The following is a 23,778-nucleotide window of genomic DNA, read 5'->3' as shown; positions in this document are numbered from 1 at the left end:
CCCCTTCCCCCAACAGTCATTGAGGCTGGGGCAGGGCCTCCCTCAGCAAGATGCCAGAAGAGGCAGGAGCTGCCTAGCCTGGATTCAAATCGAGCCCTGCCATGTCCCAGCTGAGCGACTCTGGGGGAGCAACTTCACCTTCCGAACTCCCATGTCATTGGCTGTTGAGAGGATGCAATGAGAAAGTGTGTAAGGCATCACAAGAGCCTGGCGCACGGAGGGGCCGGTGAACTGGCCTTTCTTCTCCTTCATCCACATACAGGATGTCCCTTTAGAGGCTGGGGATGGATGGAGGAGGCAGTGGGGAAAGCCACCACCTGGCCCAGGCATCTGGGATCTTGTGACCAGTCTGGGCTGTAGACACCCCGGTGGCCTAAGATCAGGAGGCCGCCTCTGTGCCTTGGGGGCCTGCAGAGGACTTCAAAGTCTGACTCTATTTAAAAGTTCAATTAGCATCCACCTGCTCCCCACCTCCCGTGGAGGGCTGCACAAGATTCTATGTGGGGGCTGCAGGTACGGAGGGCCCTGATCCTGCCTGAATAGCAGCCTCCCTGAGGAGGCTGAGCCCAAGTGCACGGATGGGAAGTTGTCCAAGCACACAGAGCTCAGGGCACCAGTGGGTCTAGAAAGGGCAAAGGCTCCCAGAGGTCACACAGCCTCTCTAGGGCAGAACCAGCTCTTCCCTCTCAAGCTGCTGATGCTGCAGAAAAAACTAGAAGTGCTGAAGGTCTATCTTCCGACCCCCACTCCACTTCCCTTTTCCTAACCATCGTCCTCTCCTAGCACCCACCCCACCGGCGTTCTCCTGACCCCTCAATGTTCCAGTCATGCCCCCTTATCCCATTAGCTCAGTATCGTGACCTTCAGCAACTGAGATGCCCTTCCCGGCAGGTGTAAATGACAATGATGTCTGATGTGCAACCCTTCCCAGAGACACCTGCATTTTCCAAACGCAGCAGGCTGTGCAGGCAGCCTAGAGTGATACAGTCAGGTCTGGGTTCTGGTTCCTAACTTCCTTCCTCTCAGCCTGTTTTCTCCTCTGTAAAATGGAGTGATCATATTCCCCTTGCAGGCTTGGCAGTTCTGATCATTGACTGAGCCCAAGGATGGGAAGTGCCGTGAGCGGTGATGGTGGTGATACCAGAAGCATAGTCGTAGTGATGGAATTGTGGGCACTGAGGCCCATGGGAGACAGATTTCTGGCCAGGCATGAATTTATTGAATTCATTCATCCAGTATTTCTCGGGCACTCGCTAGATGCCTTTCTGGACAGCCTTCCATTCTGGAGCCACTTGGGTGAGGTTAAGGGTGCACTCTCTTGGCTGGGCGCAGTGGCTCACGCCTGTAATCCCAGCACTTTGGGATCCTGAGGCAGGCGGATCACAAGGTCAGGAGATCGAGACCATCCTGGCTAACATGGTGAAACCCCGTCTCTACTAAAAATACAAAAAAAAAAAAAAAAAAGTTAGCTGGGCATGGTGGCGGGCGCCTGTAGTCCCAGCTACTCAGGAGGCTGAGGCAGGAGAATGGCGTGAACCTGGGAGGCGGAGCTTACAGTGAGCTGAGATCGCACCACTGCACTCCAGCCTGGGCGACACAGCAAGACTCTGTCTCAAAAAAAAAGAGTGCACTCTCTGGTGACCATCAGGGTTGGTTGTTTGAATCCTGGCTCCACCACTCACAGGCTGTGTGACCTTCCACGAAGCTCTTAGCCTCTTTGGGACTCAGTTTCCTCATCTGTAAAATGAGGATCATAATAATGGTACCCATCTCACAGGAGTGTGAATCCCTATGAAGCATTCGTGATTGTTAGCCATTAATTTGATGACAGCAGTGGGCACCCCCCGGTCTCACTCAGCCCTGGGACCAATACTGAGCCACAGGCCAGCACCTGAGTGGCAGATCGCCTGCCCCCCAGGCCTCCCCACCACAGCACTGCCTCCTGTTCCACAAGGGAAGCTCTCACCCTCCCCATCCCATTGAAGTCCACACTCTGAGCGAAGGGCCTGGACTTCAGTCCCCCTTAGGGCACTCTGCAGTGCCCTTCTCCCTTTTCCTGGGCAGGGCTCCCAGGACCTTTTCAGCATGGCAGGCAGATCAGGAAATAAAACCTCAGCACCAGCCGCTTGCTTTCAGCTCTGGTCCACACTCCAAACCCTACCTCTTGGAGAGTGGGCCAGTCCCACTTCCAAGGACCCCAAAGGGAATCCCACCCATAATGGGTGATTTCTATCCAGAAGAAAGAGCAGTGCTGACTATCACCCTTGGTCAGCCAGAGCAGTGGATGCTCAATAAAGGAATAAGTGAGGTAGCTGGTACCCCAAGGCCGCCAGCCTGAGGGAGGTAGGGCAGACTCCACCTGTGGGACAGGATGGGGTAGAATGCCTGAAGGGTTTTACGGAATAAAGAGGAGTTCTCAGGCCAGGCATGGTGGCTCACGCCTGTGATCCCAGCACTTTAGGAAGCCAAGGCAGGCGGATCAACTGAGGTCAGGAGTTCAAGGCCACCCTGGCCAACGTGGTGAAACACCGTCTCTACTAAAAAATGCAAAATTAGCTGGGCGTGGTAGCACCTGCCTGCAATCCTAGCTACTCGGGAGGCTGAGGTAGGAGAATTGCTTGAACCCGGGAGGCAGAGGTTGCGGTGAGCTGAGATCACGCCATTGCATTCCAGCCTGGGGCAACAAGAGCAAAACTCTGTCTCAAAAAAAAAAAAATAAATAAATTATGGTTTAGGAGTTATGCAGCTGGAGGCTATGAGATTCGGACCCTCCCTAAACTGCTCCTAAGATCAGCACTTGAGATATTTTGCAGACCCTGCCCTTGATGGATCAGCTGGCACCACCAGATCAATAAACTGGCTCATCTGATCTTGTGGCCCCCACCCAGGAACTGACTCAGTGCAAGATGACAGCTTTGATTCGCTCTGATTTCATTCCTGACCAATCAGCACTGCTAGCTCACTGGCTTCCCACCACTCCTGACCTCAGGTGGTCCGCCCGCCTCGGCCTCCCAAAGTGCTGGGATTACAGGCGTGAGCCACCATGCCCGGCCCTAAACCATAATTTCTAATCTTGTGGCTAATGTTAGTCCTACAAACGCAATCTAGTCCCCAGGCAACAAGGAAGTCTGCTTTGGGAAAGGGCTGCTACCGTCTTTGTTTATAAACTAAGTTTCTCCCAAAGTTAGTTCATCCTACGCCCAGAAATGAACAAGGACAGCTTAGAGATTAGAAGCAAGGGCCAGGCGCGGTGGCTCACGCCTGTAATCCCAACACTTTGGGAGGCCGAGGTGGGCAGATCACAAGGTCAGGAAATCGAGACCATCCTGGCTAACACGGTGAAACCCCGTTTCTATTAAAAATACAAAAAAAATTAGCCGGGTGAGGTGTAGTCCCAGCTACTTTGGAGGCTGAGGCAGGAGAATGGCGTGAATCCGGGAGGCGGAGCTTGCAGTGAGCCGAGATCGCGCCACTGCACTCCAGCCTCAGCGACAGAGTGAGACTCCGTCTCAAAAAAAAAAAAAAAAAGAGATTAGAAGCAAGATGGAGTCGGTGAAGTTAGATCTCTTTTTTTTTTTTTTTTGAGACGGAGTCTCTCTCTGTCACCCAGGCTGGAGTGCAGTGGCGCAATCTCGGCTCACTGCAAGCTCCGCCTCCCGGGTTCACGCCATTCTCCTGCCTCAGCCTCTCCAAGTAGCTGGGACTACAGGCGCCCGCCACCACGCCCGGCTAATTTTTTTGTATTTTTAGTAGAGACGGGGTTTCACCGTGGTCTCGATCTCCTGACCTCGTGATCCACCCGCCTCAGCCTCCCAAAGTGCTGGGATTACAGGCGTGAGCCACCGCGCCCGGCTTGAAGTTAGATCTCTTTCACTGACTCAGTCATAGTTTTGCAAAGGTGGTTTCCATTGCAGTGAGCCAAGATCGCGTCACTGCACTCCAGCCTGTACAACAGAGCGAGACTCCATCTCCAAAAAAGACAAACAAAAAAAAAGAGTTCTCTTAGTGGTCCATGGAGGAGGGTTTTGTGTTAGAGAAAATGGGCATGAAGGTGGGCTCAGCCCCAAGACACTGCCCAGCCACACACCTCCTGCCTACCACATCCCAGGGGACCAGTCTCCTGCTGCCGTCTGGAAGACTCACTCCTTCTCCCGTGAGAAATGCCCTTCCTTCCCTCTCCTTCATAGGCGCCAGACATTGATCCTGAGAGTTGTGATTATGAATATTGCTCAATTCTACATTCAGGGTTGCTGCTCATTCATTCATTCCTCATACATTACTTGAACCCATACTGAGTGTTGGGTCTTGTTCAGGGTGCTGGGAATACAGTAGGAAGATAGGCAAAGTCCTTCCCCTCGATTTGCTGACATCCTGGTGGAGGCTGACACAAAGCAAATACACCAATAAGCAACTGATGCAACATCAGGCGGCGCCGGAGAAGAACACAGGCCGGGTGGTGGCTCACACCTGTAATCCCAGAGTTTTGGGAGGCTGAGGCAGGAGGATTTTTTGAGGCCAGGAGTTTGGAACCAGCCTGGACAACATAGAGGACCTCCATCTCTACAAAAATAAAAATTAGCTAGGCATGGTGGCGTGTGCCTGTAGTCCCAGCTACTTGAGAGGCTGAGGTGGGAGGACTGAGCCCCAGAGTGTGAGGTGGTAGTGAGCTAGGACTGTGCCACTGCACTCCAGCCTGGGCAACTGAGCAAGACTCTGTCTCCAAAAAAAAGAACAATGCAGTCAGGATAAGTAAGGCCAAAGAATGGCTGGGTGAGGAGTGGTCCAGGAGAGCCCTAGGAGGAGGTGATGTCTGACCAGAGACCTGAATCGAGAGGGGAAAGAAGGCTTTTTGGGATCTGAGGAAAGAGCTTCCAGATGGAGAGAACATGATGTGCCCAGGCCTTGGGGTGGGAAGGAAGGTGGGTGGGATCTAGATGATCCTTCCAGCCCCAGGGTTTACAGAGCCCTAGGAAAAGCAAGGGCTTTGGACCCAAGCCGATGGGGATTGCATCCAGCTGGGTGACCTCAGGCAGGCACCACACCTCTCTGTGCCTGTTTCCTCAATGGGGCGTGGCAATGGGAATGAGATGGGAGACAAGCCCGAGGCCACCCTCAGACACAGTGGAGGCCTCTTTTAGCCAGAGACAAGGCTCCTGTGGCCTCTGCTCTTCCCCGGCTTCCTCCTCCATCCGTCTCTTTCTGGGAAAGGGACGGTGGCATCAGTCAGCCAGGGCAGTGGATGCTCAAGGAAGAATAAGGGAAGTAGCCAGGGCCCCAGAGCCACTGGCCTAAGGGAACGGGGGTACATTCCACCTGTGGAACGGGATGGGGTGGATCTGGAGAGGCCAGTCTGGGCTCCTTGTCACAGGAGCTGGCTAGAGAAAGAGAGAGGCCCCTGAATGGATCTCCAGGCCTTCAAGGGAGATGGTGGAGAAAAGAAGGCAAGGTGCAAGGGACTCGCTGGCCATGGCCCCCTTTCGAATTGTAATAAGAAGGCTCAGCAGAATGCACGGGTGTTTACCCCAAAAAATGGGACTCCTGGGTCTTCCACTCGCTCCATAAACACTGCTATTTTCTGGATGGGCACAGTGGCTCACAACTGTATTCCCAGCACTTTGGGAGGCTGAGGCAGGAGGATTGCTTGAGCCCAGGAGTTCAAGACCAGCCTGGCCAACACGGTGAAACCCTATCTCTACTAAAAATACAAAAAAACCCAGCAGGGCATGGTAGCAGGCACCTGTAATCCCAGCGAACTGGGAGGCTGAGGCAGGAGAATTGCTTGAACGCAGGAGGCGGAAGTTGCAGTGAGCCGAGATCGCACCATTGCACTACAGCCTGGGAGACAGAGCGAGACTCCATCTCAAAACAAAACAAAACAAAAAACACACCAGCCTGGGCGACAGAGCAAGATACCCCATCTCTACAAAAAGTAAAAGAAAATTAGCCAGGCGTGGTGTTGTGTGTCTGTGGTCCCAGCTACTTGGGAGGCTGAGGCAGGAGGATCCCTTGAGCCTAGGAGGTCGAGGCTGCAGTGAGCCATGATCATGCCACTGCATTCTAGCCCAAGTGACAGACCTTGTCTCAAAAAAAATACCACCCCAACACCTGCTGTTGTTTTCTTTACATTGTTAACCAAGAGCATGAAATTTTGGCCCGGCATGGTGGCTCACGCCTGTAATCCCAGCACTTTGGGAGGCCAAGGCGGGCAGATCACGAGGTCAGGAGATGGAGACCATCCCGGCTAACACGGTGAAACCCCGTCTCTATTAAACATACAAAGAATTAGCCGGTCGTGGTGGTATGAGCCTGTAGCCCCAGCTACTGGGGTGAATTTCTTGAACCTGGGAGGGCGGAGGTTGCAGTGGGCCGAGATCGCGCCACTGCACTCCAGCCTGGGTGACAGAGACTCCACCTCAAAAAAAAAAAAAAAAAAAAGAGCATGAACTTTTATAACTTAAAAAGAATCACGTGAACATATCCACTGTCTGTGTAGATTCCACATTTATTTGTTGGGGGCGGTAATGGGGCCCCTTGGAGGTGTGCGTTCGGTCGGGGGACGGGAAGGCGGGGCCTCACCCAATCCTGAAGACTCCTGCGGATGCCACTGTGAGGAGCAAGACCGCGAAGGGGCCTCGGGTCAACGGTAAGGCTGCACCCGCACCTGCTGCGCCTCTGCGGCGGCCGCCGTCGGCCCTGCCCCGCCCCCCTTCTTCCGGAGGAGCTGCAGAGGGCGTCGCTCCACCTGGTCCTAGGGAAGGGGCTCTTTCTGGCTCTGTCCCCGGCGGCCCCGCTCCCGGCCCCCCGGCGCCGCTCAGCCTCCCGCCCCGCCCCTCCGCGCGTGACCTCGGCCCCGCCCCCGCGAGCCCCTGCCCCGCCCCCGCTCCGGGTCCCTCTGTCACTTCCTGAATCCTGCTTCCTGCTTCCCAGAGGCCGGGATCCGGAGCCGCCCGAAGCCGGTGCCGCAGCCCCCTGCGCCCCCGGTGCCCCCGGTGAGCGCGGCAGGGCCGGGGCTAGGGGCGCGGGCGGGGGGGGCTGGGCGGGGCTGCAAGGGCTGAGGGGGGATTGCGGTTCCCAGAAGCCTTTCGCCTCCCCTGTACCCCCCTCTCAGCCCCACTCCCCTTGGCCGCCCAGCCTCTCCTCTCCTGGGCGGGGGGGTCCCTGGAAGTTGGGCTCCTGGTTTACCCTGGACCCCGATCCGAGGCCGCTCTGGGTTGCTTCGCGGCCGGCAGCTGCGTCTCGACCCCCGTCCCTTCCTGGGGGCCATGCCGGGGCTCCCTGGACATTCCCTGGGACTCAGAACTGGGCCCTCACTGGGCCCCACAGTAGAGAGACCTTTTCTGCCTCCTCTCTCCTTCTTCCCCATTACCCAGCTTCCAAATCTCTGGGCAGGAAGGAGGCTGCTCCCGACTGGCTGGGACCTGCAGTAGAGCTGAGAGCTCTCCAACCCCGGCGCCTCCCACCTCCTGCCCCCGACACACACCAGAGCCAGGGAGGGGCCCTGCGTCCTGCAAAGCCCCTCAGGACTCAGCAGTGGTCAGGGCCAGAGCATTTACCCCTCAGATCACTGCCTGCGGGGTGACAGGCGGCCAGGCTCTGCACCTGTGACCCCATTCTGTAACTGGGGAAACTGAGACCCAGGAGGGTTACGGTGGCCAGGCCCCCGGTTGCATCCTCCCGGCTCACCTTCAGCAGCCTAGGGAGGGCTGGAGTTGTTGGGATGGGCTGGACTGACCCAGGCCTCTCTGTCCCGCAGACATGTCCTTCCGCAAAGTGGTCCGGCAGAGCAAATTCCGGCATGTGTTCGGGCAGCCGGTCAAGAACGACCAGTGCTATGAGGACATTCGCGTGTCCCGTGTTACCTGGGACAGCACCTTCTGCGCCGTCAACCCCAAGTTCCTGGCGGTGATCGTGGAGGCCAGTGGAGGGGGTGCCTTTCTGGTGCTCCCCCTAAGCAAGGTGGGTCCTGTCAGGGTTGGGGGAAGAGGAGGCACCTCGGCCACCCCTGCTGGGCCTTTGTGCGCACCTTGAAACCGTCATCTTGCCATTTCTCACACTGGTGGGCAGGCGTTATAACCCAGATTTATTGCCCCAAGTGTTAGCACAAATGGAGAGTGGCCTGTTGCCATAGAGTCAGGGTTAGAGGCAGCAAACATTTCCTGCTCACCTGGCAAGTGGGGCACAGTCACATCTGGGCCACCTGTGAGCCGGGACTTGCATGTCATTCTCACTCCATGGAGGGGAAAACCAAGGCTCCGGGAGGGATGGAGCCCCCTGACTGCCCCCTCGTGCCCACAGACGGGCCGCATTGACAAGGCCTACCCGACAGTGTGCGGGCACACGGGACCTGTCCTGGACATCGATTGGTGTCCCCACAACGACGAAGTCATAGCCAGCGGCTCGGAGGACTGCACGGTCATGGTGAGGCACAGGACTGGCTGGGCCAGGGTCACGGGCATGGCCCAAGGGGGCCAGCCATAGGACTAGCAGAGGACTGAGCTCGGTGGCCTTGTCCCTACCACAGGTGTGGCAGATCCCAGAGAACGGGCTGACCTCCCCGCTGACAGAGCCGGTGGTGGTACTGGAGGGGCACACCAAGCGAGTGGGCATCATCGCCTGGCACCCCACGGCCCGAAACGTGCTGCTCAGTGCAGGTCTGCACCACCCCCCATTTTGTCCCCCTCCCCACGGACCCCTCCATACATCCCAGCAGCCTCTCCAGGGCCCACATGACAGATGGGAAAGCTGAGGCCCTCAGAGTTAGAGAGACCCGTCTGTCCCAGGGTGGTGGGCAGAATGGGCCTCAGCCTGGTGAGCTAATGGCCTCCTGCCACCCGCTCGGCCCGAGCTGACAGCCCTCACCTGCCAGGCTGCGACAACGTGGTACTCATTTGGAACGTGGGCACAGCGGAGGAGCTGTACCGCCTGGACAGCCTGCACCCTGACCTCATCTACAACGTCAGCTGGAACCGCAACGGCAGCCTGTTTTGCTCAGCGTGCAAGGACAAGAGCGTGCGCATCATCGACCCCCGTCGGGGCACCCTGGTGGCAGTACGTGGCCCTGGAGGGCAAGGATGGCTGTGGATAGGCCCAGGGCCTTGAACAGGGCGCTGCACTGACCAGCCTGTCCCCCCCGACAGGAGCGGGAGAAGGCTCATGAGGGGGCCCGGCCCATGCGGGCCATCTTCCTGGCAGATGGCAAGGTGTTCACCACGGGCTTCAGCCGAATGAGCGAGCGACAGCTGGCGCTCTGGGACCCAGTGAGTGGCCAGCCTGAGGGGGCAAACTTGAGACTTGGGCCCCACCCTGGGCCGGGCAGGCAGAGTTCACCCTGGGGAGGCCTGTGGTTCCTAGGTTCTCTGCCTGGCACTTGAGTCTCTCAGGGCCTGGGACTCTGTCAGACTTTCCTCTCTTGCCCCCTGCTCGCCCGACTGCCCCGCCACTCCCCCATGGCCTCCCACTGCCTCCGTGTCTTTGCCCATGTTGTTCATGCCAGTGGGAGGGCCCTTCTCTCCCTTGCTTGCCTGTACCACCCACTGCCTGTGAAGGGCTCCCAGCTCCTCCAGAAAGCCTCCTCCTCCAGCGAGCCTCCTGGCCCTGCCCTGAAGCATCCTCTCCACCAGCCCTCTCTGCTTCTGCAGTGACCTCCAGGGCCCCTTGAGCAGGGGCTGGTGCCACTGGCACCCCAGCTCCCCATGGTGGGGTATGTTTCAGCACTTGCCCAGTGGCCTGGGCATAGTCTTAAGGCCTGGAGGAGGCTGGAAAAGAGGGACCTTGGGAATAAAGTGAAGCTAGGAGGGCCAGGTGGGGGTCGTCGTGTGGGAAAAGGCATAGAGGTGGCAGAGGGCCCACCTGCATTTAGGGGCAGTGCTGGCTGGCCTTAGTGAGGCCAGCTAAGACCCATCCTGGTTTGGGATTAGGGGGTGAGGAGGTTCTGCTTGGCCTGACTGCCCCCAATGTGCCAGGAAAACCTCGAGGAACCCATGGCCCTGCAGGAACTGGACTCGAGCAACGGGGCCCTGCTGCCCTTCTACGACCCCGACACAAGTGTGGTCTACGTCTGTGGCAAGGTGGGGCTGGGCAGGGCTGGTGAGGGGCAGGGAAGAGGCGTGCCCGGGTGCTGAGCCCCCTCCCCACACAGGGTGACTCCAGCATCCGGTACTTTGAGATCACAGAGGAGCCCCCCTACATCCACTTCCTGAACACATTCACCAGCAAGGAGCCGCAGCGGGGTATGGGCAGCATGCCCAAGCGGGGCCTGGAGGTCAGCAAGTGCGAGATAGCCCGGTAAGAGGGCTACAGAGGCCACTCGGGGACAGGGGCATCTAAGGTGAGAGGTCAGGTCATTGGAGGCTGCTTGGGAGCAGGAAACCTTGTGCCAGGGAGGCCCGGCAGGCCATGGGAACTGTCACGAGGCAGCCTGGGTGGGGGTCTAGCCACCTTAGGGGTCAGCCTGCGGAGGTCCTGAGGTGAGGACTGGAAGTGGAGGATGCCAGGAGAGCTGGCGGTGGGTAGGGGGGCGGTGAGGGTTCCACCCATGGCTCCTCCTCGCATCCCCAGGTTCTACAAACTGCATGAGCGCAAGTGTGAGCCCATCGTCATGACTGTGCCAAGAAAGGTGAGGCCGCCCGTCCCTCTGCTCACTTGGCCCTTTCTCCAGCAAGCACGCCATGCAGTTGTGACCAGGACGAGGCCTGTGAATGGAACATGACCTAGTATGGTTTGTGGGCAGTGAGCTGGACAGATGCCAGCTTGCCCTTGTACCAGCCAGCTGTTGGGATGTGCCAGTCAGGGGGCAAGTGGGGATGAGACACAGGGTGAGCAGGTACCCTGCTCTGGATGAGCCACAGGAGAAGGACACCAGGCAGTCAGGGAGGGAGTGGCAGCCACGGAGATCTTCCTGAAGGAGGCAGGACCCAAAGCACAGCTGGGGTGGCACCATCCACTGGGGGCAGGCCAGGCGAAGGGCACAGTGGTGGGAATGGAGAGAGGAACATGGAGTCTGGCTGCAGTGGGGAATCCCATGAAGAGGGGACCAGGCCACATGCGGCTTGGCTTCAGATGCCAAGAGCCTCGGACACACTTCCATGATTCTCTGGCCAGCATTTGCCGACTGCTCTTTCAACATGCCAGGCACATTTCGGGGAGTGGAGCTGAGCTGATAGGGCCTGCTCCAGGAGCTCACAGTCCATGGGCCCCAGAATCCCACAAAGCCACATAGTGGCCCCTGTGGTTTGCAGGGGAAGGTAATGACAGGGGCCTTGCTCAGAAGGGTGGGAGAGCTTCTGAGGGAGCTGTTGATGGTGTCCAGATGGGAAGTGCAAGGCCAGATCTGAGCTTTCGAAAGGCCCCTCGGGGCCAGGCCGTGGGAGAATGGGTTAACAGAGCGCAAGCCTGGAGGCCAGGGGAGGGACGAGGGGACCCTGATGGGGCCTCCTAATTGATCCTGATCTCCCCGGCCCCCTGCCCAGTCGGACCTCTTCCAGGATGATCTGTACCCCGACACAGCCGGGCCTGAGGCAGCCCTGGAGGCTGAGGAGTGGGTGAGTGGGCGGGATGCCCACCCGATCCTCATCTCACTGAGGGAGGCCTACGTGCCCAGCAAGCAGCGGGACCTGAAGATCAGCCGGCGCAACGTGTTGTCTGACAGCCGGCCCGCCATGGCCCCGGGCTCCTCCCGCCTAGGGGCCCCTGCATCCACTACCACTGCTGCTGATGCCACCCCCAGCGGCAGCCTGGCCAGAGCTGGGGTATGCACGCGCAGGCAGGGGTGGTGCTGGGAGCCCAACGTGTGGTCCTGGCCTGCTGTGTGGGCCTGGGCCATTCGCTCTCCCTCTCTGGGGTAGTGGTGGGTTTGGGAGGGCTATGGCTTAGCAGCCCCTGACCACCACCCCCTACCCCTGCTTCATGTCCCCACAGGAGGCTGGGAAGCTGGAGGAGGTGATGCAGGAGCTGCGGGCCCTGAGGGCGCTAGTCAAGGAGCAGGGGGAGCGCATCTGCCGCCTGGAGGAGCAGCTGGGCCGCATGGAGAATGGGGATGCGTAGGGCCACAGCCACGCGCCACCTTCATGTCCTCCTCCGCCCCCTTCCCACTCAGCTTCTGCCAGCGGGTTGCACCGGGCTAGCTGGCTGCCCAGAGCCTCCGAGCAGCGCAGGGGTCAGTTCCCACCCCGACCCATCCCAGGCCCAGGCCAAAGCCAGCGCCCAGCTTTCCTCACTGTTCCTGTGGAGGATGTCTATGCCCAGGCGAGCTCCTCGACCTCTGAGGGACCATCTCCCCGGCCACTGCCCAGCCCTCTGCTCCCTCCCCAGAGGAGGCAGGAGGGTGGGCTCTATATTTTCATTCCAAATAAAATTCTCTTTCTAAAAGTCAGGCTGACCTGCCGCTGCAAGGGTGGGGCTGAGAAGTCTGGAAACCTGGAGACAGATGATGTCACAGGAGTCACACATGTGCAGACGGTCTCGGGGCAGTGAGCAACCCCACAGACATTGTTCCCCTGGATTGTCAGGCAGGGAAACTGAGGCAGAAGACCTGAGAACACATGCAAGGCTGCATCCAGCTTCAAGTTGGTGCTGCTTCTCCCTTGGAGGACAGGCCCGGCAGCCTAGCCTCCTCCAGAGAGACTGGGGAGGGTCTGGTGTGGACCAGGGGTCCTGCAGCAGGGAGGGGTAGGTGGGGTATGTGGGCAGGAAGCGGAAGCCCGGGCCACCCTTCACTGCAGACGAGCACTGAGCTCACTTCTCGCTCAACACAGCCAGAGCTGGAGGTGGGTGCCCGGCGCGGAGGGGCCTGCGGACCAATGGTGAGCCTCGGAGCCCCCTGGGTTCTTGGGATGGGGGCCACAGGCGGTCGGGGCTAGAATGTCTGGGCCTGTGGAGCTGAGGAGGGCCCCACACTGGCCCCAAGGAAGAGGTGAGACCTAAGAGGAGTATGGCAGAGGCTGGACCTTTCTCTCACCTGAGCTGGGCTCCCTGGGACTCCGGGCATGGCCCCCAGCACCCCTTACCGGACCAGGCCCCCGTCAGGAGCCCTGGGAAGGCCCTTACCTGGTCTTCCTGTGAGCGGGAACTTGCATTCCTGGAACCTGGGCGGACAGCCTGGGGTGGTGGGGGGAGGCTAGCTGCACCTCAGCACCTCTCCCCCGACACCCCCCACCTAGCCTGTTCCAACCGCAGACTTCCTCTGGCAGCTGCGCCCGCCTCCCCCAGCCCCCAGCCCTGCACGCCTGTGGCCCTCAGGGACTGGGAGTGGAACGGAAACCCTGCAGCTGGGGCAGCCCTGTGGTGGGGAGGGAGGAAGAGGGGCCTCACGGACCCCCGTTTGGGGACCTGGACAAGCAGAAGATGAGCAGTTGCCTCTGGGTGGGTCCAGGCCCCTCCATCCCCCATCCCAGGCCTCAGGGAGAGCCAGCCCTGACACTAGCTAGCAACCTCCTTCCCTCCCTCCCATCTCCTCCCCCACCCACCCAGGCAGCCTAGACACGTTTAATCCATACTTATTGAGCACCTACTAACATGCTTGACCCAAAAAGCCCCCGTCTCCTAGCAGCTTATTGTGGGGGGTAGATAAGACAATAGACATAAAAAATGAGTACAATTATCTCCTGTGTTAGGTGACATGGAAGGAAAAAGGCGTTGAGTGCTGGGGGGTGCTGGGGTGGGCTGCAGAGATAGACATCAGGGTAGAGGTTAAGGTCAGGTTCAGCTTCACTGGGGTGACGTTTGAGCATGGTGAGCAGGCCATGCAGCCAGGGGGAGGGGAGGATGGGAGGAGGTGGAGCTTTCCGGGCAGAGGGAACAGCCAGTGCGAAGGCCCCAGGCGGGTGGCTTAATGCAGCCGTTGGGGGAGGTGAGTGGTAGGGAGGAGGTTGGAGGGACGGGGGCTGATCTCACAGGGCCAGAGCCTGGTTGACCAAATAAGGCCTTGGCCTTTTCTGCTTGGCTGTCCCAAGAGGATCCCGAAGAGAAAAAAAGGAAAGTGGTCTTGGTCACCCAGCCTGCCCCACACCAGGCCCCACCCCAGGTGCTGAGCCCTCTGCGCCCTGTCTCCCACAGGCTCTGCCCTGCACCCTAGGGCTCGGGATGCTGCTGGCCCTGCCAGGGGCCTTGGGCTCGGGTGGCAGTGCAGAGGACAGTGTGGGCTCCAGCTCTGTCACCGTTGTCCTGCTGCTGCTGCTGCTCCTACTGCTGGCCACTGGCCTGGCACTGGCCTGGCGCCGCCTCAGCCGTGACTCAGGGGGCTACTACCACCCGGCCCGCCTGGGTGCCGCGCTGTGGGGCCGCACACGGCGCCTGCTCTGGGCCAGCCCCCCAGGTCGCTGGCTGCAGGCCCGAGCTGAGCTGGGGTCCCCAGACAATGACCTTGAGCGACAGGAGGATGAGCAGGATGCAGACTATGACAACGTCGCGGATGGTGGCCTGCAGGCTGACCCTGGGGAAGGCGAGCAGCGATGTGGAGAGGTATCCAGCCCAGAGCAGGTCCCCATGCGGCCTGAGGAAGCCAGAGACAGTGACACGGAGGGCGACCTGGTCCTCGGCTCCCCAGGACCAGCGAGCGCAGGGGGCAGTGCTGAGGCCCTGCTGAGTGACCTGCACGCCTTTGCTGGCAGCGCAGCCTGGGACGACAGCGCCAGGGCAGCTGGGGGCCAGGGCCTCCATGTCACCGCACTATAGAGGCCGGTCTTGGTGTCCCATCCCTGTCACAGCCGCTCATTCCCTGTGCCTCTGCTTCCCAAAATGCCATGGCTGGATTAGACCCCCAGACCACATGACCATGCCTCAGACTGTCACCCCCCAACCAGTTCCCAAGTCCATGTGTACCCCGCTCACCACGGGAAGGGCCCCCCAACCCACAGGCATCAGGCAACCATTTGAAATAAAACTCCTCCAGCCTGTGGCCCTGTGGTCCTACAGAGACCCCTCTCTCCCGGACCAGGGGCTTCTCCTGGCACAATCCAACCCAACCCTGCCCCCAGGGTTGTGCAGCACAAAGAGCCAGGTCAGCACCATGATTCAGCCCTTTAATCTTCCACGGGAGCAGCTGAGCGCGGGGCATGGCGGGCGGCCCTCCGTGCCCATGATTCAGGGGCACAGCTGCCCCAGCAGACACACACTTTCACACGCACTCACACCCCACCCCCAGACACACCCCCAGGTCTCTGGAACTGGTCCAGGATCCTGCTGCCCTCACAGCCGCAGGGACAGGGCTCAAGGGCTACCCTCACCCCCACCCAGCTTCCTAGCGCCCTGGATGCCCACGGCCCCTCTTGGACTTCTTGGTCCCTGACGGGGGACGGATGGGGAGAGGGGCAGTGATCGAAGGTGGTGGCGGCGGTGGCAGGAGTGGAGGTAGAGGTGGCTCCGTGGGCTCTGGCAGGCTGGGACTGGGCCGAAACCCCTCAAAAGGGGAGAACTTGAGGGGGCTGCAGGGGAAACCAAGGCAGAATAAGAGCCTCCTAGGCCCTGCCAGGGCCTGCCAGCACTCAATCAGGGAAGGCAGCCTTTCCCACCTGCCCAGGCACACAGGCCGTGGGCTCCACAAACTCCCATCCAGGCAGCCTGGCCTCAAGGGGTGTAGGGACTGAGGTCCCTATGGTAGACACAGCAACCGAAGCCAACACTGGCTGACAGACGTGGCCAAGGCACCCAAGGCTGGAGCTGGCGTCCTGCCTGCTAGCGTCCCTACCCCAGCCACACACCTCCACGTCCCTCAGTACCTGATGGGGGCCCGGGGGCTACTGTTGAGGCGCCTGGGTGAGCGCAGCTTGGGCTGGAAGGAGAAGCCCTCCTTGATGCTGTCCAGGACAGACGGCGCCACGTACGTGAAGCCCTGGGGGGCGGAGGCAGGGCCATGCGACACTCAGTGCCTGCCATCCTTAGTCACAATCCCTGCCCTGGTCCCACAGGCCTCAGGCCCCCGCACTCACTAGGAAGGCCTGGTTGGCACTCTCGCTGAGGGCCGTGTCATCGGGACTGTCCACCGGCGTCTGCCGTGTGAAGCGGGTATCAAACTGGCTCACGTCCTCCTCTGACTGCTGTGGGCCGACCAGAGTGGGGAGGGGTCAGAGGGCACCAAGATGCGGGTTCTCCACTTGCCACCCGCCACCGGCCACCAGCCACTGGCCCTCCTGCTCACCAGACAGGGCCTGAAAGGGGGGTCAACACGCCAGGCCAGAAGGTCGTCCCAATTCATGTGCCGGAAAAAGGGATGTCTCTGTAGGTAGAGAATGCCCCAAACCCACTCACAGCTCACCCTGCTTGCCCCCTTGCTCACTCCCTCTGCCCTGGGGCCCTGCCCCCATTCCCAGCACCCTTAGAGACTCAGCCCTGCCCCTGGTGGTGGCTCCAAACCCACCTGCACATCAGCAGCATCCCCTGGGCCACCCCCAATCCGCTGGCTGGGATTCCGTTTCAGAAACTGCGGGACCAGGAGAGAGGGTAAGGGCCTGGGCGGGTACTGCTCATGTGTCCCCAGGTCCCAGGGCTAGCTGGAGTGGGGGTCAGGTGACATGGGAGAGAATGCCTTTGGGTGTGGTTCCCACCTATGGATACCCTCAGGACTTTCAAGGTTTGGTCAATGGAGCCACCTTCTCCACAAAGGCTTTGCAGAGGCTCCTGGGCCCTGGCATTGCCCCAGGGCGCTTTGGTGAGGCTCCAACTCCCCACGTGGCTGTCCGGCCTCCCCCTAACACCTCCGATGCTCGCCTTTGATGGAAGTGTGGCCAGCTCATCACAAGCGTGTCACTGGTTAGGACTCAGCCTAAGGACTGGGCCAGGGCAGCCGCTGGTCTGTGACAGGGCCGAGACCTGGGCTCAATCCCGGACTTCAAGGGAGGGGCTCCTTTCACTCCCAGAGGCAAACTGCACAGGCCGGGCTGGCCCTGGCTTCCCCACAGCCCAGAGAGACTCAGGAACACGTGCAGAATGGCTGGCACGGCCCCAGAGAAGAGAGAAGGGAGCCGCACCTTTTTGACAAGGTCCCGGGCATCTGGGGTGAGGTAGGGGGGCAGCGCCAGCTTGCCCTTGATGATCTTATCCATGGTTTTCTTCCGGTTCTCTGCAGTGAAGGGCGGCTGGAGGAGGAGGAAGGTGAGAGGAGCCTTGTGGGCCTCCCACCACACCCTGCCCTTGCCCCAGGAGGGGGCTACTCCCACCTCTGCCCCTGCTCCTCCTCCTCCCAGGGGGCTGGACTTGCCGATCCAGTGAGCATGTCGTACATCAGGGCCCCCAGGCTCCACCAGTCCACAGCCCGGTTGTGGCCACTGCGCACCAGAATCTCAGGGGCCCTGGGGTCCAGGTGGAACTGTCAGTCAGGCCATGTCCCTTCGGGCTATCCTCCCGACCCCTGGGCCAGCCAGGTGCCACTTACATGTACTCAATGGTGCCGCAGAAGGTGTGAGTGACGGCACCCTCATGGATCGACTCCTTGCAGAGTCCAAAGTCGGTCAGTTTGATGTGGCCTAAGGAAGAGTGTTGGAGAGGCGTGACCAGGGCCCCACCCCACCCACAGAGCTCCTCAGCGCCCCCCCGCCACAGATTGCAGAGCCCGCCTGCAGCTGCCCGCGCACACACGCACCCTGGCTGCTGAGCATGATGTTCTCGGGCTTGAGGTCCCGGTAGATGATGCCCTGCGAGTGGAGATGGCCCAGGGCCAGCGTGATCTCCGCCAGGTAGAAGCTGCAGAAACAAGACAGGGTGAAGGCGGGAGTAGGGCAGGGACCTGGCGGCCTCAGGAAAGCAGAGGAGTAACACTCACCAAGCCGTATCTTCCAGGAAGATGCCCTCTCGCTCCAGATGCGTGAAGAGCTCGCCACCTGCCACACAAACACGTCAGCAGCCACGTGCTGGGTCCAAGCCCCTTTGCGCTTTCTGAGTCTTTATTTCTTCTTGGGGAAAGAGGGGCTCATAATTCCCGCCCTACCTGCCTCACAGAGCTGCCATGGGGATTCAATTCAATTCAGCAAACATCTACCGACGCCTACTCGGTGCCTGGCCCTGTGCTGGGTGAAGCTGGGGACAGGATGAAGAGACCCAGCCACTGCCCTCAGGACGCTCAGTCTACTGGGGAGACAGACATGTACACAACGGCTCTAATACGCCAGGCCCAGGCCACAGCTCCAAGAGCTTAGCCCAAAAGATCTCGCAGAGGAAACAGGGAAGACAGAGTGAATCCCAACACAACAGAACAGAGAAAGCGCGGTTGAGATGGACGGAGTGAATGCAGAGCATGGAGGCAGAAGCTCGCAGGGTTCATCTGGCCCAAACGAGGGAAAGGCAGGCCAAGACTGCTCACAGCCAGCAGGGGACAGTCGGCCTAGGGGCAAGGTTTGATCTGGGCGGCCAGCCGCAGGACTCTGAACAGAAGGGCTGGGAGCAGCCCCAGGCTCTATGACTTCAGCAGTCGGCAGAGGAGACACTAGAAAGCAGGTGAGCGGGAGGCCTCGGCCCAGTTAGAAAAGTGCTCTGGCCACCCCACCAGGCCCCTGAGAGTGGACAGATGGAGGAGGACGCTACAGAGAATGAACCAGTTGGACTGGGGACCTGACAGGATGCAGGGCACACAGGAGAGAAGAACAAGACAGGGAGGGGAGTAGGAAGAGACACAACCATCCTCTGGAATTCTATCCAAATTCCCACCATGCCCATCCACCCCCAACACACATGAGGGACACAGTAGGTGCTGGACAGACATTTGCTGAATGAATGAATGATGGGACGGATGCACGGATGGATGGGTGGATGGGTAGGACAGAGTGGGGGCCCCCTAGCCAACTCCCACGGACTCATCTCTCAAGAGCTTCCCCCTAGAGTTTCCTTTGCTGGCTTCCTGCCCCACTGCCCCCAACATCCCTGCCTGGGCCCGCATTCATACCACTGAGACACTCAAGGATGAGGTAGAGTTTGCCACCAGTCTGGAAGGCATAGGCCAGTTCCACAATAAAGGGGTGCTTCACTGACTCTAGAATGTTCCGCTCAGCCCGTGTGTGTGCTGTGTCCTTGGCGTTGCGCACAATTTTGGCCTGGAGATACAGGAATTGGTTAGAAACTGAGGCATCCAGGCTGGGCGCAGTGGCTCACACCTGTAATCCCAGCATTCTGGGAGGCCAAGGCAGGCGGATCACCTGAGGTCAGGAATTTGAGACCAGCCTGGCCAAACCCCGTCTCTACTAAAAATAGAAAAATTAGCTGGGTATGATGGTACACGCCTGTAATCCCAGCTACTCAGGAGGCTGAGGCAGGAGAATTGCTTGAACCCAGGGGCAGAGGTTGCAGTGAGCTGAGATCACGCCACTGCACTCCAGCCTGGATGACAGAGCAAGACACTATCTCAAAAAAAAAAAACAAAAAAAAACCACTGGGGGCATCCAGAGCGCCTCAGACCATCCATCTGTTACCTGCTGCCATCCTCTGTCACTGCATTGTATTTCTCCATAATTCTGCTGCTGTCAGCCACCATCATTTCCGGGGATGGGTTTATCCTCTAACACAGGGTTTCTCAACCTCGACACTACTGACACCTGGGACCAGGTCATTCTTTGCTGTGGGAGGCTGCCCTGCGCATCGTGGGATGTTCAGCAGCATCCCTGGTCTCCACCCACCAGGTGCCAGTAACACTCCCCTCTTCCCTTGACAATCAAAAATGTGTCCATGCCAGGCGCAGTGGATCACACCTGTAATCCCAGCACTTTGGGAGGCTGAGGCGGGCGAACCACCTGAGGTCAGGAGTTCGAGACCAGCCTGACCAACATGGTGAAACCCTGCCTCCACTAAAAAGTACAAAAACTAGGCCAGGCACGGTGGTTCATGGCTGTAATCCCAGCACTTTGGGAGGCCGAGGTGGGCGGATCGCCTGAGGTCAGGAGTTCAAGACCAGCCTGATCAACATGACAAAAACCCATCTCTACTAAAAATACAAAAAAATTTAGCCAGGCGTGGTGGTTCATGCCTGTAATCCCAGCTACTCGAGAGGCTGAGGCAGGAGATCACTTCAACCTGGGAGGTGGAGGTTGCAGTGAGCCGAGATCGCACCACTGCACTCCAGCCTGAGTGACAGAGTGAGACTCCATCTCAAAATAAGTAAGTAAATAAATAAAAATACAAAGATTAGCCAGGTGTGGTGGCACAAGCCTGTAGTCCCAGCTACTCAGGAGGCTGAGGTGAGAGAATTACTTGAACCCGGGAGGCAGAGGTTGCAGTGAGCAGAGAGTGCACTACTGCACTCCAGTCTGGGGGACAAAGCAAGACTCCATCCCAAAAAAAAAAAAAAAAAAAAGGCTAGGCACGGTGGCTCATGCCTGTAATCCCAGCTCCCAGCACTTTGGAAGCCAAGGCGGGCAGATCACCTGAGATTAGGTGTTAGAGACTAGCCTGGCGAAACCCCGCCTCTACAAAAAAAAAAAAAACAAAAATTAGCTGGATGTGGTGGCAAGCGCCTGTAATCCCAGCTATTCCAGAGTCTAAGGCACGAGAATCGCTTGAACCTGGGAGACAGAGGAGGCAGTCAGCCAAGATCGCGTCACATGGTGAAACCCAGGCACTCCAGCCTGGGTGACAGAGCAAGACTCCGTCTCAAAAAAAAAAAATAAAATAGTGTCCAGACATTGTTGTCAAATGTCTGCTGGGAGTCAAAATTGCCCCCGTTGAGAATTACTGCAAGACAATACACATCACAGCAGACAATAAACCAGCAAATGCCAAAGTCAGGGATCCTCCTCCACTGTGTTCTCTGCTGTCTTCCCAAAGCCTGGTACAGCACGTTGGGAATGGCAGCCACACAGTATTCGTTGGCTGAACGAGTGACTCACCTTCCTTAGGACTTTCATGGCATATATTTTGCCCAAGTTGGTGCCTTGCACCTTTCGCACCTGGAACACCTGTAGGGCAGGGGAGACAGGATCAACTTCCCTCTCCACACCCTATCTTCAAGAAGCCCCACCCTAAAGCTCTGGCTTTGGGACCAGGAGGCCTAGGCCCTGCCAAGGGTGGGGCAGTGAAGATTTCAAGTCCGATTGGAGAAGATTTGGCCTTCCCTCCTTTATGTTTCTGGCTCTGAATCCCATTAGAGGCCCTGCTGATTCACAAGTCTAATTTGTTTTGAGAACCCTTTGCTGCCTCCAGATGGAGGCTGTGAGGCCAGGAGGAGGGTGCGCCCGCCCCTACCTTGCCATAGCCCCCCTTGCCCAGCACACGAAGCAGCTCAAAGCAGTGGGGCCCGATGCGCTCTGGGCCAAGGTTCACGTTGGTCTCAGTCAGCTCCACCTCTTCGTAGTGTCCCACAGGCCTACGGACACAAGGAATTAATGAGGACAAGGCTCCAGTGCTCCCCAGTTCCCCTTCCCCACTCCATTCCCCTCTCCCTCAACACGACCCTCACTCACTCTAGGCCAGCTGCCCTCAACTCAGCAAGGGGACACACGTCCTGTGAGAAACCGAGGGGTAAGAGCCAAGGAAGGTGCCAGGATACCTCCCCGCTCCCGTTCAGGTTGGACTGCTTGGCCCAGGAGAGAAGGGTGTCAGGGATGGCAGCTAGTAGGGGATGGGCAAGAATTGGGAAGAAGCCGAAGGCAGGAAAGGGAGAATCGGGAGAAAAGGCTGGGGTTCTGGAAGAGAGGTCGGGGTGAGGGTGGGATCAGAGCTTAATAGAGACCGGGATCTGAGAAGGATCTGGGTCTGCAAAGGGTCGGAGCCCGCTCTGGGCGTGCGGAGCCGCCGCTCTGGCCTCGGCTAGGTGACAGGATCGGCTCCAGGATCCAGTCGCGCCAGGGCAGGGCACTCACCGCGGGGCTGAGCTCTGGCTCGCCCTCGCCCTCGCTGCCTTCCTCCGTCTCCAAATCCAAATCAAACACGGCCGCCATGGCGGCGCCGGCCCCGCGGGCCCCTCGGCGGGTACCTGGCCGCTCACTGCCTGACAGTCCCAGACCTAAACATCATCTCTCCGCGACGGCAGCTGCGCGCGCCGATGACGCAAGGGGTCTTACTCCCCCTCTGGAAAATCGCTTAGCCTGGTGGGGAACAAAGATGGCGTCCGTCGCAAGGCCTCTCGGGAATTGTAGTCCTAGAGTGGCGAGGCGCCTAGCCTTCAGTCTGCAGAATCCTTTCCGCAGGACCCTCGGTCTTCCCAGCAAGGCTCTCTGGGAGCCCGTTTCGGTTCTACGGAGAGTTTTGAGTTTGGATGGAGCGGGGTCGGAAGTGTATGCAGGTGTGAATGTAAATGCAATCCCCAGCCCTGTTGGAGCCGGGTACTGCCAGGCCGGCTGCGTGATGAAAGGCAGGTCGCGTTGCTTTCCGTTCACTCCAGAAAGGGAGGCGGCTGCATCAGGGTCTCCTCAAAGTGCCTCTGGCTCGAGGACCCTGCAGATCGGAGCATTTACTGAGTGGCCAGCTCACTTCCAGGTTATGTTGCCAGGTTCCCGCCTTAAATAGGGCTTGGGGGTCAGTGATATACCTGTAAATATGGGATTTTGTTGGCGTTTACTCCCTTGTTAATTTAAGCACATTTAGGCACCTGGTACGGAATAGACACTTCAAAAAACGTTGTTGAGGCCGGACACGATGCCTCATGCCTGTAATCGTAGCACTTTGGGAAGCCAAGTTGGGAGGTTCACTTGAGGCCAAGAGTTCAAGGTTACAGTGAGCTATGATGGTGCCACTGCACTCCAGGCTGGGTGACAGAGTGAGATCCTGTCTCAAAAAAACAAACAGGCCGGAGGCGGTAGCTCACACCTGTAATCTCAACACTTTGGGAGGCCGAGGTGGGTGGATCACTTGAGGCCAGAAGTTGGAGACCAGCCTGGCCAACATGATGAAACTCTGCCTCTACTATAAATACAAAAATTAGACGGGTGTGGTGGCGCGCACCTGTACTCCTAGATACTCGGGAGGTTGAGGCAGAAGAATCGCTTGAACCTGAGCGGCAGAGGTTGCAGTGAGCCAAGATCGCACCACTGCACTCCAGCCTGGGCGACAGAGTGAGACCAAGTCTCAAAACAAACAAATAAAACCCGAAAACTTGGCTGGGCGCGGTGTCTCATGCCTGTAATCCCACCATTTTGGGAGGCTGAGCCGGGCGGATCACCTGAGGTTGAGAGTTTGGGACCAGCCTGACCAACATGGAGAAACCCCGTCTCTACTAAAAACACAAAATTAGCTGTGCATGGTGGCGCATGCCTGTAATCCCAGCTACTCGGGAAGGCTGAGGCAGGTGAATCACTTGAACCTGGGAAGCAGAGGTTGCAGTGAGCCAAGATCATGCCATTGTACTCCAGCCTGGGCAACAAGAGCGAAACTCCGTCTTAAAAACAAACAAACAAACAAAACAAAACAAAAACTTTATTTTTTTTTCCTTTGTTTAGTTTTTCAGACAGGATCTTCCTCTGTCACCCAGGCTGGAGCACAGCGGCAAGATCATAGCTCATTGCAGCCTTGACTTCCTGGGTTCCAGTGATTCTCCCACCTCAAATCCCAAGTAACTGGAATGACATAATCACATAATCTTTTTTCTTTTGTTTCTTTTTTTTTTTTTTTTTTAGAGAGGAGGTCTTGTTTTGTTGCCCAGGAGGCTGGTCTTGAACTCCTGGACTCAAGTGATCCTCCTGCCTTGGCCTTCCGAAATGCTGTGATTATAGGCATGAGCCGCTGCACCCCAGCAAAAACCAAAAACGCTGTTGACAGAATGAACTTAGGCCAGGCAGGGTCGCTCATGCCTGCAATCCCAGCACTTTGAGAGGTTGAGCCAGGTGGATCACTTGAGGTCAGGAGTTCAAGACCAGCTTGACCAACATG

At 58.5% G+C, this 23,778-nt stretch overlaps 2 protein-coding genes across 10 annotated transcripts; one reads left to right on the top strand and one right to left on the bottom strand.

The window, feature by feature from the left end:
• Window positions 1-1,418: 1,418 nt before the first annotated feature.
• On the bottom strand, window positions 1,419-21,967 carry RPS6KB2 (ribosomal protein S6 kinase B2). Of its 7 annotated transcripts, none has more exons than XM_063643732.1 (17): window positions 21,774-21,955; window positions 21,375-21,415; window positions 21,157-21,277; window positions 20,802-20,870; window positions 18,869-19,016; window positions 17,753-17,810; window positions 17,573-17,673; window positions 17,366-17,456; window positions 17,192-17,282; window positions 16,962-17,069; window positions 16,352-16,414; window positions 16,133-16,210; window positions 15,924-16,031; window positions 15,714-15,826; window positions 14,359-14,488; window positions 13,045-13,095; window positions 1,419-1,436 (listed from the first exon to the last, which is right to left on the bottom strand). In XM_063643732.1, the coding sequence occupies exons 1-17, from the start codon at window positions 21,849-21,851 to the stop codon at window positions 1,434-1,436; spliced, it is 1,452 nt and encodes a 483-aa protein (XP_063499802.1). In that variant the 5' UTR covers window positions 21,852-21,955; the 3' UTR covers window positions 1,419-1,433. The 7 variants fall into 7 exon arrangements, 5 of the variants coding, with proteins under 5 accessions (XP_063499802.1, XP_055125950.1, XP_055125945.1 ...); XR_010121983.1 differs by lacking the exon at window positions 1,419-1,436 and adding an exon at window positions 6,483-6,604 and having other exon boundaries at window positions 7,684-13,095; window positions 21,774-21,957; XR_010121984.1 differs by lacking the exon at window positions 1,419-1,436 and adding an exon at window positions 6,483-6,604 and having other exon boundaries at window positions 12,378-13,095; window positions 21,774-21,957.
• CORO1B (coronin 1B) lies at window positions 6,483-12,366 on the top strand. Of its 3 annotated transcripts, XM_055269992.2 has the most exons (12): window positions 6,483-6,643; window positions 6,928-6,989; window positions 7,754-7,956; window positions 8,296-8,418; window positions 8,522-8,651; window positions 8,867-9,048; window positions 9,138-9,257; window positions 9,963-10,067; window positions 10,139-10,284; window positions 10,558-10,615; window positions 11,469-11,747; window positions 11,917-12,366. In XM_055269992.2, the coding sequence occupies exons 1-12, from the start codon at window positions 6,522-6,524 to the stop codon at window positions 12,040-12,042; spliced, it is 1,656 nt and encodes a 551-aa protein (XP_055125967.2). In that variant the 5' UTR covers window positions 6,483-6,521; the 3' UTR covers window positions 12,043-12,366. The 3 variants fall into 3 exon arrangements, with proteins under 3 accessions (XP_055125967.2, XP_063499763.1, XP_063499758.1); XM_063643693.1 differs by lacking the exons at window positions 6,483-6,643; window positions 8,296-8,418 and having other exon boundaries at window positions 6,886-6,989; XM_063643688.1 differs by lacking the exons at window positions 6,483-6,643; window positions 6,928-6,989; window positions 9,963-10,067 and having other exon boundaries at window positions 7,756-7,956.
• Window positions 21,968-23,778: the final 1,811 nt, after the last annotated feature.

Source organism: Symphalangus syndactylus, chromosome 1 (assembly GCF_028878055.3).
Source record: "Symphalangus syndactylus isolate Jambi chromosome 1, NHGRI_mSymSyn1-v2.1_pri, whole genome shotgun sequence".
Classification (NCBI taxonomy): Eukaryota; Metazoa; Chordata; class Mammalia; order Primates; family Hylobatidae; genus Symphalangus; species Symphalangus syndactylus.
This window is presented reverse-complemented; position numbering and strand designations above follow the sequence as displayed.

Bases quoted from the DNA above. Each gene is read 5' to 3' on its own strand.
- CORO1B (XM_055269992.2), top strand. From the start codon at position 6,522: ATGGGGCCCCTTGGAGGTGTGCGTTCGGTCGGGGGACGGGAAGGCGGG. The intron at 7,957-8,295 runs GTGGGTCCTGTC...TCGTGCCCACAG, and splicing joins TGGTGCTCCCCCTAAGCAAG to ACGGGCCGCATTGACAAGGC. The intron at 10,285-10,557 runs GTAAGAGGGCTA...TCGCATCCCCAG, and splicing joins AGCAAGTGCGAGATAGCCCG to GTTCTACAAACTGCATGAGC.
- RPS6KB2 (XM_055269970.2), bottom strand. From the start codon at position 21,851: ATGGCGGCCGTGTTTGATTTGGATTTGGAGACGGAGGAAGGCAGCGAG. The intron at 20,871-21,156 runs GTAGGGGCGGGC...CCTGCCCTACAG, and splicing joins GCAAGGGGGGCTATGGCAAG to GTGTTCCAGGTGCGAAAGGT. The intron at 17,457-17,572 runs GTGCGTGTGTGC...ACTCTTCCTTAG, and splicing joins CATCATGCTCAGCAGCCAGG to GCCACATCAAACTGACCGAC.